Source organism: Oncorhynchus mykiss, chromosome 25 (genome assembly GCF_013265735.2).
Source record: "Oncorhynchus mykiss isolate Arlee chromosome 25, USDA_OmykA_1.1, whole genome shotgun sequence".
In the NCBI taxonomy this organism is placed as follows: Eukaryota; Metazoa; Chordata; class Actinopteri; order Salmoniformes; family Salmonidae; genus Oncorhynchus; species Oncorhynchus mykiss.
The window spans coordinates 6,334,114-6,353,561 of NC_048589.1; the positions used below are offsets into that span (position 1 = coordinate 6,334,114).

A 19,448-nucleotide genomic window follows, 5' to 3' on the forward strand; every position below is an offset into this window, starting at 1 on the left:
TCTTTGCTTGACATCATGGGAAAATTAAAAGAAATCAGCCAAGACCTCAGAAAAAAACCTCCAAGTCTGGTTCATCCTTGGGAGCAATTTCCAAATGCCTGAAGGTACCACATCCATCTGTACAAACAATAGTACGCAAGTATAAACACAATGGGACCACACAGCCGTCATACCGCTCAGGAAGAAGATGCGTTCTGTCTCCTAGAGATGAACGTACGTTGGTGCAAAAAGTGCAAATCAATCCCAGAACAACAGCAAACGACCTTGTGGAGATGCTGGAGGAAACAGTAAAACGAGTCCTATATCGACATAACCTGAAAGGCCGCTCAGCAAGGAAGAAGCCACTGCTCCAAAACCGCCATTAAAAAAGCCAGACTACGGTTTGCAACTGCACATGGGGACAAAGATCATACTTTTTGGAGAAATGTCCTCTCGTCTGATGAAACAAAAATAGAACTGTTTGGCCATAATGACCATCGTTATGTTTGGAGGAAAAAGGGGGAGGCTTGCAAGCCGAAGAACACCATCCCAACCGTGAAGCACGGGGGTGGCAGCATCATGTTGTGGGGGTACTTTGCTGCTGGAGGCACTGGTGCACTTCACAAAATAGATAGCATCATGAGGTAGGAAAATTGTGGCTATATTGAAGCAACATCTCAAGACATCAGTCAGGAAGTTAAAGCTCAAAGTCACAAATGGACAATGACCCCAAGCATACTTCCAAAGTTGTGGCAAAATGGCTTAAGGACAACAAAGTCAAGGTATTGGAGTGGCCATCACAACGCCCTGCCCTCAATCCTATAGAAAATGTGTGGTCAGAACTGAAAACATGTGTGCGAGCAAGGAGGCCTACAAACCTGACTCAGTTACACCAGCTCTGTAAGGAGGAATGTCCCATATTCACCCAACTTGTTGTGGGAAGCTTGTGGAAGGCTACCTGAAACATTTGACCCAAGTTAAACAATGGCAATGCTACCAAATACTAATTGAGTGTATGTAAACTTCTGACCCACAGGGAATGTAATGAAAGCTGAAATCATTCTCTCTACTATTATTCTGACATTTCACATAAAATAAAGTGGTGATCCTACCTGACCTAAGACAGGGAATTGTTACTAATATTAAATGTCACACTGAGTTTAAATGTATTTGGCTAAGGTTTATGTAAACTTCCGACTTCAACTGCATTTGGGAATTTATAAAATATGTTGGGAGCCTACAGACATACGTCTAATTTTCAGCAGGAGCCATTTGCTTTCCAACCTGTGCTTTTCCCACAATTGTATTCAAAATATTGCGAAAGGCCTCTTTTGGCAGCTGTTCAGACAACTACAACTCAACAATCAGTTGATTGATAGCCTATTTGCAGCGTGTTACCGACTGTAGGCTATGCCTTGTGATTGGTCTACATTTTTCAATCCACAGCTATTTATTTCTAGCAATGTCTATCAGAACAGAGAGTGGGAGAGGGATCATAGAAATGTAATTTCATTCTAGTTCTATGAGAGATACAGGAGCGTTTCTCTCTCTAGACTTCAATGTTGCACAAACCTTATCCCTGGCCTGGCCCAACCGTAATCATTTCTCAGAATATCAGGCGCGGGCTGGAAATATGTTTTCACATGACATTTGGGCAGGATAATTAACGAGGAGGCGTCTTAATAAACTCTGATTGCTTTTATTCAAATTGCCTTCTCTTTCAAGTTAAAGCTGCAGTATGTAGCTTTTTGGGAGACCTGACCAAATTCACACACAAATGTGAGTTATAGATCTGTCATTCTCATTTCAAGCGAGACTTAAGAAGCAGTAGATATATTCTATGTGGGCTATTTCTATGATTCCCAATCTTAAATTTAGGTATTTTTGTATTTTATTTTCAGTTTTGAACACCAGCTTCAAACAGCTAAAAATACAATATTTTGGTTTCTGAAAAATATATTTCACATCGGTTTCGATGGCAAAATGATTCTCCTACGCTGTACTTGCTACACTATTAGAATTTTAGAAACCAGGAAATGGCAGAGCGACTTCTGCATAGTGCACCTAAATTCTTTCAAGCCACAAGATGTACCGGATCCGGTAAAATAGGTTCCGGAATGTAACGGTCTTAAAGAGGTGCCGGATCCTGTGTAACTGGAACTGTTTGTCCTCCAAACGGATATCTTGACATTGCACTACCTCTTCTCTTCTGACAGGGGGCGATGGCGGCCACCTACTCGGCCTTGAAGAGCTCCCAGCCCACGCCGGAGCTGAAGCCCATCGAGTCTTCGTTCCTGGCCCAGCGACGTGTCAAGAAGCTCCCCTCCACCTCTCTGTAGAACCATGATGACCCCCAGACTCTAGCCAGTACAGTACAGCAGGAAGTCACGGGACTGAAGAGACAACCTCCGTTTAACCAGCCAAGGACCACTGACTGTACTCTGCTGTAGTCACCTCCCCCCCCCCTGCCGGTGATATCAGTCGTCTCAGTTTCCTCCTCGATAGGTGTGGTCACTGGCTGTCAATCACACCTGGACTAGTGACAGGACATGACTGGGGATAAGGAGGTAGCGGGGTAGCAGCAGGTTTTGACAAATGTGTTAGCAGTATATTTTGGATAAGAGTTGAGTTTGCGAGACAACCTGCTACCACAGAGGACGTTGATGACCGCTGTTGACGTTTCGGTAGTGTTTCTGTTCTGCTGTCGTTTTGATTGGCTCTCCCCTCAGCATCACTGTGATTGGCTGCCGCTCAGCTCTCTGCACGTCTGTCTTTCTGTATGTCTGTTTGGTGTGTCGTTCTCTCCAGTTGATTAGCTTTACGTAGTAGTATGCTACTGCCAAATCGATTTTGTTTCTTGTTTTTGCTGTTTTTCCATTAGGAAAGCTTGAAGGGACTATGGAACAAAATGAGATCAGTCCATTGCTATCATTCTCCTATTTTGTAATGACCATTAAAGTAAAAAAAAAAATGTTTTGCCATAAATGAGACTGTACCAGAAGTAGCAATTCTGGGTAATGTAGCCACTGCTAATGTTTTTTTCCAAGCTGAGTGTCTCCCTGTCCATTTGCATGACTTACGGTGAGTCCAGTCCTAGGGAAAGTTGCAGGAAGTTGTTCGCGTGGTCTGGTGCAGTGTGGCGTCATGTTGCTTTGTCCTTTTCTTATCTACACTTATTTCTTGGTGACCTTGCTGATTCTGAGAAGAAAAAAAAGATTGGAGAGATGTCCAAATATTTTTATTGTTAAAAAAAAAAAAAAAAAAAAATCTAAATGAATAAGAGTATCTGTAATGCCCTAAACAAGTTGGCATGTTGAAATCTATATTCTGTTTTTTTCCCCCCATTGTGTTTTCTTCTTGGATATGCATATTTTGAATGTTGTCTGTCTTGTGTTCACTTTTGTTGTTGCCTGTTTTCTGTTTTGTTGTTCGGTCCAAAGAAAGTGGTGATTACGTTTTGTAAAAGGTATGTCGAGCGTCCACGAGGGACTCTTTCCCACAATCCTCCTCTGTTTCGATGTCAAGTATTGTGTGATTGATTGTCGAAGCGATTGTACTGAGCACTCAAATGCACTCTCCTAAAGTCACTGTAAAGCATTGGTTTTCTTTTACTCAAACAATATTGTTTGGGCTTTTCTGATTTGAAATTGCCTCTCGGCTGGTTTTTCCACTTATAAGTGAATGTCCGCAGGTTATTTTTTTGTCTCCTGTTCAGTTTGACTCTACTACCCGGGTAAAGGTCTTTAAACACTATTGTGCCAACCTGAACCAAGCTGCGCCGGCTCTGCTATTTTAACCAGTACAGCTCAGTACAGCTTGGTTTGGTTCGGCAGTGAGGAAAAGCCCTGGACTTCCATCAAGTTCTTTCTCTATTTCTACTTAATCATAGGTCATAATAACTTCTAGACTAAATGATCATTGTATTATTTGCTGTATTGGGATAGGACACATTTGTGGCTAAGTTTTAAGTAGCCTGTAAAGGTAACTTGACCTACAGCATACTTTTAGATCCTGTAAGCTTCTTTAGGCTTGACCCTTGACGTCTAGATATCTGAAGCATATCTGTCGAAAGGAGGTTGGTGGGTCGGGATGGGGTACAGAGGGTACGTCACCCTCTTCTGCCATTGCAGCAGTGGAGATTTGGGCCTATAGGGTGTTAAAATGAGATTCCTTTCTATTAAAAAAACAAACAAAAAAAAAGATCTGCGCTGATCAGACTGCTTTGTCTCTGCTTTCGTCTCTTATTGTCTGCATGTATGCGTACACTAATAATAATATAATACAAAATAACAGGGTTGCACTCCATTCAGGAATTGAACATGTTCCTACATTAGTCTGTCAGTGTCTTTTTTTGTGTTCATACACTTTATGGACCACCTTTTAAGTGTACTGTGTCCTAGACCATGTGACGGATGTGTGTTTTCCTTTAAAATACCCCAGGGAACAGTGTGTTACGCAAGCAGATAAACACTGCATCTCACTGCAGCACATGTGCGTGCACACACAGAGCAGGGGGTACACTTTCATTGTACTTCCCAAACGTCCTCCAATGCACTGACTAGCTCCTGTGATGGACCTCTGCTGCAGGCACACACACACACACACACGCGCACGCACACGCACTCTTAGGCAGCTTTTAACATGGTAACACTTTCCTCTTCTGCGTCAAACCATTCTGTTCTATAACACCGTTTGTGTACTGACCACACGCTCCCTGAAACGGACTACCGTCCGCTCATTAAAATACGCCAACTCTTACTTGCGTACAGTACCGCCACATACTTGCCTAATTCCTACCTCCTTCACAGTGGCATGCAAAACCCTACATAAAAGCAAATGTAATATTCTGTTCAGCATCAAATAGGAAAGCTAATTCATTCTAAACACAACTTGTTCTCTGGAAAATAGTATTAACTGACTTTTAGGATGCATATAGAGAAGGTAGGTCTTTATTTCAGACCGTTTGCTAGGAGTCTCGACATTGAGCTCAGGTGCATCCTATTTCCATTGATCATCCTTAATGTTTCTAAAACTTGATTGGAGTCCACCTGTGGTAAACTCAAATGATTGGACATGATTTGGAAAGGCACACACCTGTCTATATAAGGTCCCACAGTTGACAGTGAATGTCAGCAAAAACCAAGCCATGAGGTCGAAATAATTGTCCGTAGCGCTCCAAAACAGAATTGTGTCGAGGCACAGATCTGGGGAAGGGTACCAAAACATTTCTGCAGCATTGAAGGTCCCCAAGAATACAGTGGCCTCCATCATTCTTAAATGGAAGAAGTTTGGAACCACCAAGACTCTTCCTAGAGTTGGCCTCCCGGCCAAACTGAACAATCGGGGGAGAAGGGCCTTGGTCAGGGAGGTGACCATTAACCCGATAGTCACGGACAGAGCTCTGGAGTTCCTCTGTGGAGATGGTTGTCCTTCTGAAATGTTCTCCCATCTCTGCAGCACTCCACCAATCAGGCCTTTATGGTAGAGGGGCCAAACAGAACCACTCCTCAGTAAAAGGCACGACAACCCGCTTGGTGTTTGCCAAAAGGCACCTAAAGACTCTCAGATCATGAGAAACAAGATTCTCTGGTCTGATGAAACCGAGATTGAACTCTTTGGCTTGAATGCCAAGCATCACGCCTGGAGGAAACCTGGCACCATTCTTATGGTGAAGCATGGTGGTGGCGTTTTTCAGCGGCAGAGACTGGGAGACTAGTCAGGATCGAGGGAAAGATGAATGAAGCAAAGTTCAGAGATCCTTGATGAAAACCTGCTCCAGAGCACTGAGGACCTCAGACTGGGGTGAAGGTTCATCTTCCAACAGGACAACAACCCTAAGCATACAGCTAAGACAACGCAGGAGTCGCTTCGGGACAAGTCTCTGAATGTCTTTGAGTGGCCCAGCCAGAGCCCGGACTTGAACCCGATCAAACGTCTGGAGAGACCTGAATGTTGCTGTGCAGCAACGCTCCCCATCCAACCTGACAGAGCTTGGGAGGATCTGGTGAGAAGGGAGATAATCTCCAAACACAGGTGTGCCAAGCTTGTAGCATCATACTCAAGGCTGCAATTGTTATTAACAAAGTACGGAGTAAAGGGTCTGAATACTTATATAAATATAATATTTTATACATTTGCAACAAACAAACAATGGGGTATCGTGTGTAGATTGAGGAAAAACAACATTTTAATCTATTTTAGAATAAGGCTGTGTAAACTAACAAAATTAGGAAAAAGTAAAGGGGTCTGAATAATATCCGAAGGCTCTATCTACAGTGCATCGTCCCTCTGGGTAGTTGCCTTGGGCCGTTACTCTTCTCTATTTTTACAAATGATTTGTGTCTGGTCTTACGCAAAGCTAAAATGACTGTATGCGGATGATCCCACACTCGACATGTCAACACCCGAAGCAAGTGAGCTCACAGATTTCTAACGAGTTAGTATCAGAATGGGTGATTTGAATAATAAACTGGTCTTTGAATACATTTTAAAACTACAAGCATTGTATTTGGTTCTAAACATTCCTAAACCTCGACTGGAGTCGGACATGAAGGATGTGACCGTTTTGAGGAATGGAGGGTCAAGTCACATTGGCAAAGTTGTGAAGACTGGGGAAGGGGAATGTCTGATTTTTTTACACAAATCAACTGTACAGGTTGTTCAGGCTCTGGTCTTGTCCCAACTTGTTTACTGTCCGGTAATATGGTCAAGAGTAGCGAAGAAAGGCTTAAAACGGAGCAACATGCCTTGCCCTTAAATGCACGGAACTAACATAAACATGCATGCCAGTCGTTACTGGTTGAGAGTTGACGAGACATTTAACTGCTTTTCTTCTAGTTATGAGTTTTATTACTGCGATGATACATTCCAGATTATCTGCATGATCTAATAACATTCAGCTCAGACACCCATATATATATATATATATATATATATATATATATATATATAATGACATGCCACCAGAGGTCTCTTCAGTCTCCAAGTCTCTCAAATTCACGGCAACGCACAATTTTATACAGAGCCAAGATCGTATTGGAACTCCCTTCCATCTCCAAATCCTCAAGCAAACAAGAAAAAATACCTTTTTAAGAAAATTATTATACAACTCATGGAATGGTGGGGACTGTGAGGGGACACGCACACAATTTTTGTATTGTTTGTATGTTTAAGTGTGTGTGATTGTCCTTGTCCATTAGTCTGTGTTTTGTTACTTGTTATTGTTTGTGTTTTGTGTGGCTACTGCTTCTGTAAAACGAGAAAATAAGCAAACACTCTCTCTTCCTCTGTTCATCTCGCTCTCTCTCACACTGTGCTCTTACCTTGATGTCAGTGTACAGGCAATTCACACTGCAGTAAATAAACCCTCTCCAACCACACCCATACTAACACAGACTTTTCTAGGTTCCCGGTAATTAATTACAGTACTGTATCTAGCATCTTTCCATGGCTCTTACATTACCCTGGTCTCCTCCATCTGAAAGCAACTTGTCAAAAGTAGTGCACTATATAGGGAATATGGTGCCATTTGGGACAATCCCTGGAAGATGCTGCATTGCCTCATTTCATCTGCGGTTGTAATGGCAGGCAGGTCTGTTCATTAGGGCAAACCGCAGCAACACGTTTTAAAACAGAAATAGAAACAAGCATTTCTTATTGGGCCAGTATAGATAGTACTACCCTGTTTCACTCCATTTCTTAACGTCTTCCGTTTGTGCCTACTGAACACAAGTCTGTTTGATTTGGAGGCAGCACTAGATAGAAGCAGGATCATCAATGTATCTGATGGTCGTAAAACGCAGAGTGAAGGCTGCCTTTGACTCTTCCTCTGTCTCTGCGTGGGCGGCAGACCTTGGAAATGCACTGATAAGAAAGAGGCAGAGCGTGTTAACTCCTCTCACTCCAAAACCGTGAAGTTGGACCTATGAGCGTAAGACATTGAACAGCTGTCTTTTTGGTTGAAATTATGTATATATTTTTTTAAATATGTATTTTCAACATGTGTTCACTGGGATATTTGATAATAGTATGAACATCTACTGAACAACCTGATGTAATGTGTGTTTTATGCAGTTGGTTTTTACCTTTACGAAAAAAGATTGCAGTCAGAGTGCAGTAGCACTGCAGTAGAACTGCAGTATGCTGCAAATACTGTGTCCAAAATACCACAGTCGACTGCAGTTACTGCATTTTTAAAACTGCAATCTTTTTTTGTAAGGGTAGTTCTCATTATGGCTGATGTGAGCTCAATTCTGATTGTGCCTCTGGAAAGATTTTGTTAGCGCTGTGGTACTGCGCACACAAGCACACACAAAAAAACTGAAGATTGACTATTCTCTCTCTTTCAGCAGGTATCTCAGTTTGCAGCTCCTCTGCAGCACAGCCCACTAAAGTAAAAGTAGACCATATTCCCTCTGAAACTATGCTATGCCTATGAGCAGAAGACGTTAAAAAAAATATTATTTTTGGTTGCACCCTGCAAATGAGCCCCCTGTCCCCTGCCTTACCCGTGGCTCTCTCCCCCCAATTCCCAGTCAGACCTCATGGTGATATAATTGACCCTTCGCTAAGCCCCGCACCCCTTGGGTACTGTTGCAAGCTTGGACAACATTTTCACGGGAAGCTCAATCCCCCCCATTCTAACCACTGGTGAAATCCCCTCACAATGACCTAAAACTGTTTTTTTTTTTTTTAATACTAAATTAAATTAAACACAGACCACCCCTTACTCATCAGGAGACTCTCGGGTATGTTGTGGTGGACTGTCATTACAGTTGCTTTAAGGGAACCTGGTCAAAAGAAGGTTGTAGGCACTGGATGGCTCTGAATGCACTGTCATTTTTTATTTATTTTATTTTACCTTTATTTAACCAGGCAAGTCAGTTAAGAACAAATTCTTATTTTCAATGACGTAACTGCCTTGTTCAGGGGCAGAACGACAGATTTGTACCTTGTCAGCTCGGGGGTTTTGAACTTGCAACCTTCCGGTTACTAGTCCAACACTCTAACCACTAGGCTACCCTGCCGCCCCGTCATCATGCAGCCAAAGTTACTAACCACTTTAAGAGCCAACTAGTGTTCTCTCCAATTATAATTTGGGATTTGAAAAATACTCCCAAGACTCTGCATTTCAGGAATCACCGTAGCAAGTTCTCTTGGTGCACTGTTAAATTATTGAGCCATTTAAAAAATAAATACATTTTAAAAAAGTGTTTCAAACGTGAGCTTGTCCGAGATGTTGGACTCGACGACGGTTGCTATCCATTGGAACGCTGCGATTGGTTGCCCAAAATTCTGTGCAGGGGTCAATTCCCTTTATCCAGCAACTGACACATCACTCCCTCCCCCTAGCACAAACATAACATAGGCAGAGGAGATTAAACTAATCTGGGACAGAGGGTCTGTATACGCACAGGGAGGGAGGGAGGAAAGGGTATATGGAGGGATGGTTATTTTCACAAGGGATTGAGGACAGGCTTTCTGTGTTTTAGTGGGGCGGAGGGAGGGAGGGGGAGAGATGATGTCTGAGATGGGAGAGAAACCCTGTAATACTGTAATGCATCCTGAATGATCGTATCAGGAGCCTTGTTTTGCGTGTGTGCGAGAGCGTTAGCCAGTCTTTCATGAGAGGACAGGGTTTGCATCACGTGTCCCTTTGGCTTACTTGGCTCACAAGTCACGGATGGACACAGTTGTTAGCAGTGTGTCTGTGTGTGCATGCTTTTCAACCTGTCTGTGGGTTATATGAGGAACCCTTCTTGGAACTATGTTGTGCGATCAAACAGTGGTAGCATCCCAAACACTAAACTAGCTACAGCACGTCAGGGTTGGGGTAAGGAAAGTTGGAGTTGACCCCAACCCTGCAGCATGCACACTGCAAAACCCCACCAATCTCTTGCACTCTCTTATATATACGTATAGTACCCGTCAAGTTTGTGGAAGCCAGGTAATCTGATACATCACTCTTCTTCTTGGTCAAATAGCTCTTACACAGCCTGGAGGCGTGTTGGGTCATTGTCCTGTTGAAAAACAAATGATAGTCCCACTAAGCGCAAACCAGATGGGATGGCGTATTGCTGCAGAATGCTGTGGTGGTTAAGCGTGCCTTGAATTCTAAATAAATTAGTGTCTCCAGCAAAGCACCATCACACCTCCTCCTCCATGCTTCACATTAGGAAACACGCATGCAGAGATCATCCATTCACCTACTCTGCGTCTCACAAAGACACAGCGGTTGGAACCAAAAATCTCAAATTTGTACTCCTCAGACCAAAAGGCAGATTTCCAATGGTCTAATGTCCATTGCTTGTGTTTCTTGGCCTAAGCAAGTTTCTTACCAAATAGAGCTATCTTCTGTATACTACCCCTACCTTGTCACAACACAACTAATTGGCTCAAACGCATTAAGAAGGAAAGAAATTCCACAAATTAATTTAACAAGGCACTCCTGTTAATTGAGATGCATTCCAGGTGACTACCTCATGAAGCTGGTTGAGAGAATGCCAAGAGTGTGCAAAGTTGTCAAGGCAAAGGGTTGGCTACTTAGAAGAATCTCAAATAAAATATATATTTGTATAACACTTTTTTTTGGTTACTACATGATTCCATATGTGTTATTTCATAGTTTTGATGTCTTCACTATTATTATACAATCTAGAAAATATTTTTTTAAAGAAAAACACTGGAATGAGTAGGTGTGTCCAAACATATAAATGAGAGAGAGAGAGAGAGAGAGAGAGAGAGAAAATAGTTCAACCTTGGGTTAGAGCAGCTGGCTCGATCAGCTAGCTAGCAGGGGAATGAACCAAACCGACGGTACAAGGGTGTCTGATCATTCCAGGTGTGTGTGTGGAGGGGGGGACAAATTACCATTGGATAAGGGTCTGAGATGCACTGAGTGAAGTTTGTCATCTTGGAAGAGCTAGTTCAAAAAGAAAAATTCAATTTTAGCGGTGAATGATAGGACGGGAGAGGAGGAATAGTGGGAAAGAGTGATAAATGAGTTCGGGAAGGAGAGGGTGAGGGAGAGAGAAACTAAAATGTGAACAACACCCCGCCCTCCTCCACTTGCCATCTGATGCTGAGACTGTGTTGCTATGGGCAACAAGCCGAGCGGTATAGAGGAGGATGGATAGAGCCCAGCTGGAGTGAGGGAGGGAGGGAGGGTGGAGAGGAGAGAACGACTCATACAAAACACACACTAAGCCAACCACAGACAGGAGAGGAACTAGGAAAGAATCGCTGAATGTGTTTATCCCTCTCTTCATTTTCCTGTTGAAGTAGGCTAAGAGCACCAGAGATGGCAACACAAAGGACATCGAGGGGGCAGAGCCAGCAGAGGGGCAAGCAGCCAATCGGCATTCAACATGAAGCAAGCAACCAATGAGGGGCGAGTGGACTCCTCCCCATGAAACGCTTTACTGAGCTCCGATCTCTTATTAATGAATGAAGCTGCTCTGAGGCAGCACGCCACTCACTGTGCTCCCACAGAATACTAGAATCAACAACAACAACAGCAGCACAGACTGATGCCCGCACCCAGCTGTGAAGAAAAACCTCAGACAAGCGCCTACCACGGACGACATGGATTCCCACCTTCACCCTGAGGCCTCAGCACCCCCTCTTTCCGTCCCTTCCCTCCCTTTCTCAGCCCTGTCCCCTTCCACCCCCGACACGCTGGCCCTCCCTCTTCCATCGCCCGCCACACGGCGCTCCATCTCCATGGGCGACTTCCGGCGGGTGACGATGGCCTTGTACGGCTCGGAGCCCCCCTCGACAGCCACCACGGCCCCCTCCTCCAAGATGGTGACCCCCAGCTCCAGCATGGAGTTCGAGGCAGCCCGCCGGCGCCTGCTGGAGATGGAGGAGCGCCAGCGTGTCATCCAGGAGATGGAGCGGCGCCTGGAGGAGCTCCGGGAGGTGTTCGTGCGCTCGGAGCAGGAGGCAGTGGAGCATGGCGAGGTGGTTACCCGCATCGCCTGCGCTGCCCAGCAGGGGGAGATGTACACGGCTGAGAACAGCCAGCGGTTCAAGAAGGGCCTGCGCTTCAAGAAGCACCGGCCCACTATCGTTTTCTCATCCATGCTAGGACTCCGCACGTGCCTGCCCTGGCCCGTCAAGCTCAAATGACCCCCATCAACTACAGAGCACCACCTCTTCAGACCATTACCCCTTATTGATGTACAATCCCCGCTTGAGCTCTTGTTTGTTCCTGGAGGCTGGCCCTCTATGGACTAAAGACCGCCTACTGAACATATTAGTTAGTTTGGCAGCCATTGGACTCACATGGTACGTCTGTAAACCCAAAAGGTTATTGTACAAATGCAAAGATGTCATTGCTTGATGTGGTTGGTAGATTCTTATTTTCTGTGCTTTATGTGTTGGAAGAAATGGGAAAAACATTCAAGGTGCAAGTCTCTGAAGAGGCTACGAGCAGGCATTGGACTGTGAGGTAACATGGAAACAATTCATTTTCTCTGTGCCTCTTATGATATGCAAAGAGAGAACAGGGTTATATAACAAAGCTGGGCTTATGGGATGGGGGAGAGCGTTGAACAATATCCCTTTCCAACCCACTGAATTGAGAAAAGGGGAGCGAAGGGCAGTTGAGGATCGACAGAGAAAGGGGGAGTCAGAAAGCGTGGGTGGTAGAGGGCCATGCTCACGAAGGGAAACGTGCCTTGGCATTCCCCAGCAAACTCTATCTCTCAGCCCAGTAATCTTTTTGAGCTTTGAAAGCCAAGTCCCCAGTGGAGTTATCGTCGACTCTCTCAGGGCGAGAGAGAAAGTAGTTCCTCCTCAGAAGCTTCCACCTGTGGCCTCTTCTTTGTCGCCTGGCAACCCAGGCCAAGCTCTCTCTCTCCTTAAAACCTTCCAGAATGTATTCGACAAACATTGTGTCCTCGGAGACCGAGGATTCAAGAACAACTTGCTTTTTTGCTGCATTTATTTCAGTCGGACCTGCGCCATGGACAATGGCGCTGACGCAAAACTGTTATTTTGATAACGGTAGAGCTGGGCTCTCAATGCTTTAGAGGTTGACGGAATGTTTTAGGGTTGCAATAGCCATGCCATGGCCAGAGAGACGAGCAAAGGTAGGTTATATATACACCAAGGTCACAGACTAGCTGAGCCAGGGGGTGGATGTTTGTGCTGACGTCTAATGTTTCTAGCTCTCTGTGTTGTTGTCATGGCAAAAGGATGGCCGAGTCAGATCTGTGAAAGATGGAGGGTTGAAAGAGGAAGCCAAAGAGGAGACAAATGAGCAAATATAGCAATTTAATGTTATTGACGTAAGCGCATTGGTACCCACTGCAATTAATGCCCCTTTTCATAGGAAAATAAACTGAGGATGGTTCAAGGATGGGTTTGTTGAGGATGGTTCAAGGATGGGTTTGTGTGACGGTGTCTTTGAAGGTACATGGTGTTCTCTTTTTGAAAGTGTTAGCTGTTTCTCACTTTATCTGGGTCCCATGCAGGTGACCTGATTCCACAGAGAGAGGCCTAGAACAGAACACACTCGCACGATTATTTGTCCTATTTCTTCTCCTTCCTCTCCTCGTTCCATTCGTCTTAGGATACCGTTTCCCCCACCCCTTTGCTTTAGCGCCAGTGTGTGTGCGTCGAAAGAACAGCCAATTCACTAGGGGGGGGGTCTATTTATGGCAATCGTGGGTTATGGCAGACAGACAATCTCTCTGCTACATAAATTGGAAGTGTGTGTGTGCACATGAGTGCAGTATCTACGACAGCTACTACTTTCCAGGTATTGTTGAAACTGATGATACAGAGCAAATATTACATCAAATTCAAGGGTAAGGTAAAAGTTGTAGCTGATACTGTTTCAATGCTCAGTCATTTGGTGTATGACATGTTGGCTGGAAACAGGAAATGGTGAGGACCCTTTTAGCTAACCATATTTCATAAGAACTAACCTGTCATAGGTGGGCAGAGGAAACACTTCAAGGTAATTGGCTTCTTCACAGCACGGTAATTGTTTCCCATTATCATTCTGTTCAAAAGCTCCATCAAGGTTCTTAGTAGACAAGAAGGGAAGTGTTTCTGGTACAATTCGATAGGCTAGTTTAAATTGTTTGGACATTTGGCAACAAACTCTTGCTCTTGTTGGAGCATCATTGTTGACGTTTTAAATCAATGTCTTGCTTTGGTGGTATTAGGATTTCTGCTGCTTCCAGGTTGATGTTTAATGTTAGAATAGCTTGGAAGTTGGTCCCACCTTTGCTGCTAAGGCTTTCCACTAGATGTTGGAACATTGCTGGGGGGACTTGCTTCCATTCAGTCACAAGAGCATTACTGAGGTTGGCCACTGATGTTGGGCGATTAGGCCAGGCTCGCAGTCGGCGATCCAATTCATCCCAAAGGCACTCAAGGGGGTTGAGGTCAGGGCTCTGTGCAGGCCAGTCAAGTTCTTCCACACCGCTCTCGACAAACCATTTCTGTTTGGACCTTGCTTTGTGCACGGGGGCATTGTCATGCTGAAACAGGAAAGGGGCTTCCCCAAATTGTTGCCACAAAGTTAAGATTTCCCTTCACTGGAACTAAGGGGCCTAGTCCGAACCATGAAAAACAGCCCCAGGCCTTTATTCCCCCTCCACCAAACTTTACAGTTGCCACTATGCATTAGGGCAGGTAGCGTTCTCCTTGATTCCGTCAAACCCAGATTTGTCTGTCAGACTGCCAGATGGTAAAGCTTCATTCATCAATCCAGAAAACGCGTTTCCACTGCTCCAGAGTCCAATGGTGGCGAGCTTTACACCACACCAGCCGAAGCTTGGCATTGCGCATGGTCATCTTAGGCTTGTGTGAGGCTGCTCGGTCATGGAAACCGATTTCATCAAGCTTCTGACAAACAGTTCTTGTGCTGACGTTTCTTCCAGAGGCAGTTTTGAACTCGGTAGTGAGTGTTGCAACTGAGGACAGCAAAGTTTTACACGCTACAGTGGTCCTGTTCTGTGGGCATATGGCCTACCACATCACAATAACAGCACAGTTGACTGGGGCAGCTCTAGCAGGGCAGAAATTTGACAAACTGACTTGTTGGAAAGGTGGCATCCTATGACGATGAGTTTTTTAAGTACGGGCCATTCTACTACCAAAATGTGTCTATGGCGATTGCATAGCTGTGTGCTCGATTTTATATACCTGTCAGCAACGGGTGTGGCTGAAATAGCCAAATCCACTAATATCAAGGGGTGTCCACATGTTTTTGCATATACAGTGTATTGTACCTACCAATGGTTTAGTTACTTTATACAGAAACAAAGAAAGGAGGTTGGCCAGGGAGGATGGGTAGGCGTAATCCGCGACCGTTTAAGAATCCAAAGGTTGATTGTTCGAGTCTGGTCGGTGACAACTGTAGCATTTTAGCTAAATCTAAACTCAACCCAATTCACCAAACCTGGTATGTAAATTCACCTAACCTTTGTCTTTTTAGTTCCCCTGACCGTTTACATAAATGATTCACCAACATTTAGTTCTCCCAGTAATTCTCCTTTCTTGTTATGGTGACCCAAAAAGCAATCTGGTCTCAGAACAATATGTATAACAAGTTACGTCACCCAATTCGTATGCGAATGTACAACTGGGTAAGACGTATGAAACTATATGTCTCTCAATTCTTATATTGTATGACCATTCTTCCATTCATAATGTAACCTAAAAGGCATAAATGGAGTGTTGGGGACATCTCGCATAGGCACATTTTCTATCATGTTTTCAGATGAGTCGACCTAGTGCACAAAATATGATCAAATGTACACCTCGACATTGTAGTTTACAGAACACAATACCTCACTTTCAGGTGATATAGGTTGAATTGACATATGATACTTGCTTAGCCTATTGTTCCTTTCTGTCCTCCTCACAGCGTTGGTGGTACATGTGACTGAATGGGTCTAGCAACCCAAAGATTGTGTGTTTGAATCTCATCACGGACAACTTTAGCATTTTAGCTAACCTCAACCTCAACCCTTTAACCTAAATCCTAAGCCTAACCTAGCTAACATTAACCACAACAAATTGGAATTCGTCAAATATAAGTTTAGCAAATTCCTAATAATATTGTACGTATTGCAATTCGTAACATACCATACAAATTGTAACATCATACAAAATGGATGACGGACATCCCAATTAGTATGATATGTTACATTTCGCATTGGTATATATTCAGTTCTGGATTTACATTTGCTATGTTACGTCTACCCCTGAGTCCAGGTTGAGGCAAAGGCGGCAAGGTGCACAGGTGACGGTGATTGGAAAGTATTTATCGCTTTATTTACAAATATTTATTAGTCTGTTCGATTACAAGGGCTATTTAGCTTCTTTTTTTTTAAAGCTAGGGTGTTGAACTACAACCAGACAATGATCGATGGAGCAGTCTACATGCATTCTCTACTTCTGAGGATCGCCCTACGCATAGGACACATTTGCTTAGTTCGTGAATCACAGTCCATAGCATAGGCTTACATCTTGACACAGGGTCAGCTACTGCCTACGTATCTATCATGCCCCGAGACGAGCAAAATACCTATTATAGTAGGTTGCATATATTGTGTTGTATGTACATATTTGGCTATTACATTATACTGAATATACTGGAAGCCTAAAAAGGGTTCTTCACAAATGCCTTATGCAATGTATGCGTGTATGTAACAGTGTGATGATGAATTCATGACCATTGTTCTATCGATGACAACCTCAAGCAGATCAGGCTCCAGGTTGGATCACTTTAAACCTAATGTCCTCTTTTTGGCATAGCACCTTGTTGTTTTGCTATGAAAAACAAAGTTTCCCAAAGAGCTCTGGGCCCACTTGCAGAATGAATGTAATGTTAAAATGTTTTATTTTTCCCTCACTAAATATTGTTCCCTTAACCTGTTTAATGCCTGTGGTTGAAAATAACCTTCTCTGTCCATCTTCTCACTAGACTTTTTCAAACAGTCTTCCTTCAGGATTTTTCAAAATGTTCTTCCCTCGTCTCTTGTTTGCAAACTCGTCTTGCTTCACACGTGAGTTGCAGGGACAAAACAACTTAATGACAAAAGATTTGGAGACCTGAAGACTTGTACAAGCTTCTGAGCAAATGTCTAAGCTTCAGCTCAGTGGATTAATGGCACGGCCAGCGTTCCAACCCCGGTCCTTCTAAGCCAACCAAAATTGTCCTAACTTGTTAAAGATAATTAACAAGTACTGAATCAACCACAGGTCCAAAACAAGCTTCCAACAATGTTAGCTACTTTACTACATGAATGTACTTCTCTATTGTGTTTAATAATTCATTTGTGATGTTAGTGTTTTGTTCGTGTAAAATAAGCAAAATGTTTTTTTTTTTCAAACAGGGTTTAATGTTTATTTACAATGATATAGATCGATATCCTTTACTATTAAATTGCCATGTTGACCTTGAAAATAAGTTTAGATATTTGAAGCTCTACTGATAAAGTGTTCTTGCATTGATTTGAAATAATGCAAACTGCTCATCGCTTTGTATAAGGGTTTTGCATTACATAACGGGATTAATGAATTTTGCTCATGTGTAGAATTGCTTGCATTCACATCAAATTTGACATAATTTCCCTAGTGCAGAGCTAACGTTTTGACATTGTTCAGGATGTTTTGCATGTACTCTACTGACGGAGAGAATGGGACTTGCAAACCGCTGGTTTCTTGAGTCTGAAATGTGGTAGAATATGGTACATTTTCCTGGAGAAAGTGGGAGAATGCTTATTGCTTACCCATGCACACATTACACGTTCTCTTCTGCTGGGAATAGCCACAGTAACGGTTGATACATTTTTTTAAAAAGACTAAACTATAAAGTTTGTCAGCTTTTACATCTGTTGGGAATGTGTCGAACGCCAGGGCACATTTCTCTCGCTCATTCTCTCTGGAGAAGTGACGCAGTTGTCCTGTCATGACTGGGAAAGAGAGTGGGTAGTCATGCGAGTCACATTGGCGCCGCAGCGCAGTGAAGCCTGCTCAGCGTAATTGTAATGGGCCTTGATGTAATGAGACACTGCAACTAGCAGAGAGGAAGGGTAACTGATAACATGAGACACCACAGACGCCAGAACACCCGCTGGGACCGTCAGCAGAATGTGAGGTGTAATAAGCAAACGTGACGTGATATAACATGTGCGCCATATTGAACTTGAGTAGGTGTAGTGGTGATGAACGTGACTGGTATTATGGGAGTTGAGTGACCACATTGACCAATTGGATGTAAGATCTTCACTTGTGTATTCAATAGGCTCCTATTGATTCCTTGGAATGTCTGAAATCTTGTGTCCTGGTTCTTAAATCTGTCCTGAAAGGGTAGGTTTCTAGTTCTTTGGTACGCCTCACTTTGCCTGTACTGTTCACGCTGAAGAATGTTTGTATTGGTTATGAGCTGAATGAGTGATCCGTACCTTCTCTAACTGGTCTGAATGTACAGAGAGCCTATGATGTACTGTACAATAAACTTAATAAACAAATGTCATCACTGTGTTGGGCCCTCATTGCCCACCAATGACGGTCAGACACTAATAAATGGTGTAGAATTATAGTGATTTAGTATTTATTAGGATTCCCGTTGGCTATTGCCAATACTTTCTTGGGTTCAAAGAGGAATAAAACAATTGCATCACAACAAAACAACAGCCTACGTCATAAATAAAACAATACATCCCTCACACTCAACTCTGGACCTTGAAGCCAGGCAGGGCGCAGTGCACGCTGACACCGTTATGGCTCTCGACCTTCGCCTCCCCCGAGTCTGTACGGGAGTTGCACCGATGAAACAAAACTGCCAATTGTATACCATGAAAATGGGGTAAAAAAAACTCAAGGCTAGTGGAAGATAAAAATAGATAAATACTTTGACGTATGCCTAACTCTACCTGGTTTACTTTACTAAAAGAACACCCTCTGTGTAACTCTCGATCCACGATACGGCAGAGGATGTAAAGCAATAATACGTTTTTTAAGCTGCAGATTATGATCGATAATGTCTAAAGCTGCATTGAAGTCTAACAAAACGGCTTCCACAATCTTCCATTTATTTCTGCCACTTATCGTTAATTTGTGTCAATGTTGAGTGCCCTTTCAGCTTGCTGAACGTTAGTTAATTGAATGAATACTCCAAGGGAAAATATTGGCCAGCAAGTGGGAGGGTTTTCAGCAGTTTAATGAAATGTATTCAGAGCGCGCAAGGTAGCCAGACCTGCAGAGCATGTTGGCTACTGAAGAAGTTAAATCTGAATACCAAATACTGAGAAGCGTGTAGGATGGAATCCAACTAAAAGGTACTCAAAGCCTGTACACAGTAGGGGGGGGACTCAACTCGTCCACCACCCACCTGGCTGATGCACGGGAGCCATTTTGTGCCAGAACACCCACCAGCTCGAGAGGTACATGCCAATTAGGAATGAGGTTGATGATTTGGTGGGCATGATGGAGTTGGGCCA

At 43.6% G+C, this 19,448-nt stretch overlaps 1 protein-coding gene across 3 annotated transcripts in view; it reads left to right on the forward strand.

Moving 5' to 3' along the window:
- The window catches only part of rps6ka1 (ribosomal protein S6 kinase a, polypeptide 1), a 114,127-nt gene extending 109,958 nt beyond the window's left edge, over window positions 1–4,169 (forward strand). For all 3 annotated transcript variants that reach the window (XM_036962274.1, XM_036962275.1, XM_036962273.1), the window contains one exon: window positions 2,196–4,169. In XM_036962274.1, coding sequence (XP_036818169.1) covers window positions 2,196–2,318 — 123 coding nt within the window. In that variant the 3' untranslated portion in view covers window positions 2,319–4,169. The remainder of the gene's footprint in view (window positions 1–2,195) is intronic.
- The last annotated feature ends 15,279 nt before the right edge of the window (window positions 4,170–19,448 follow it).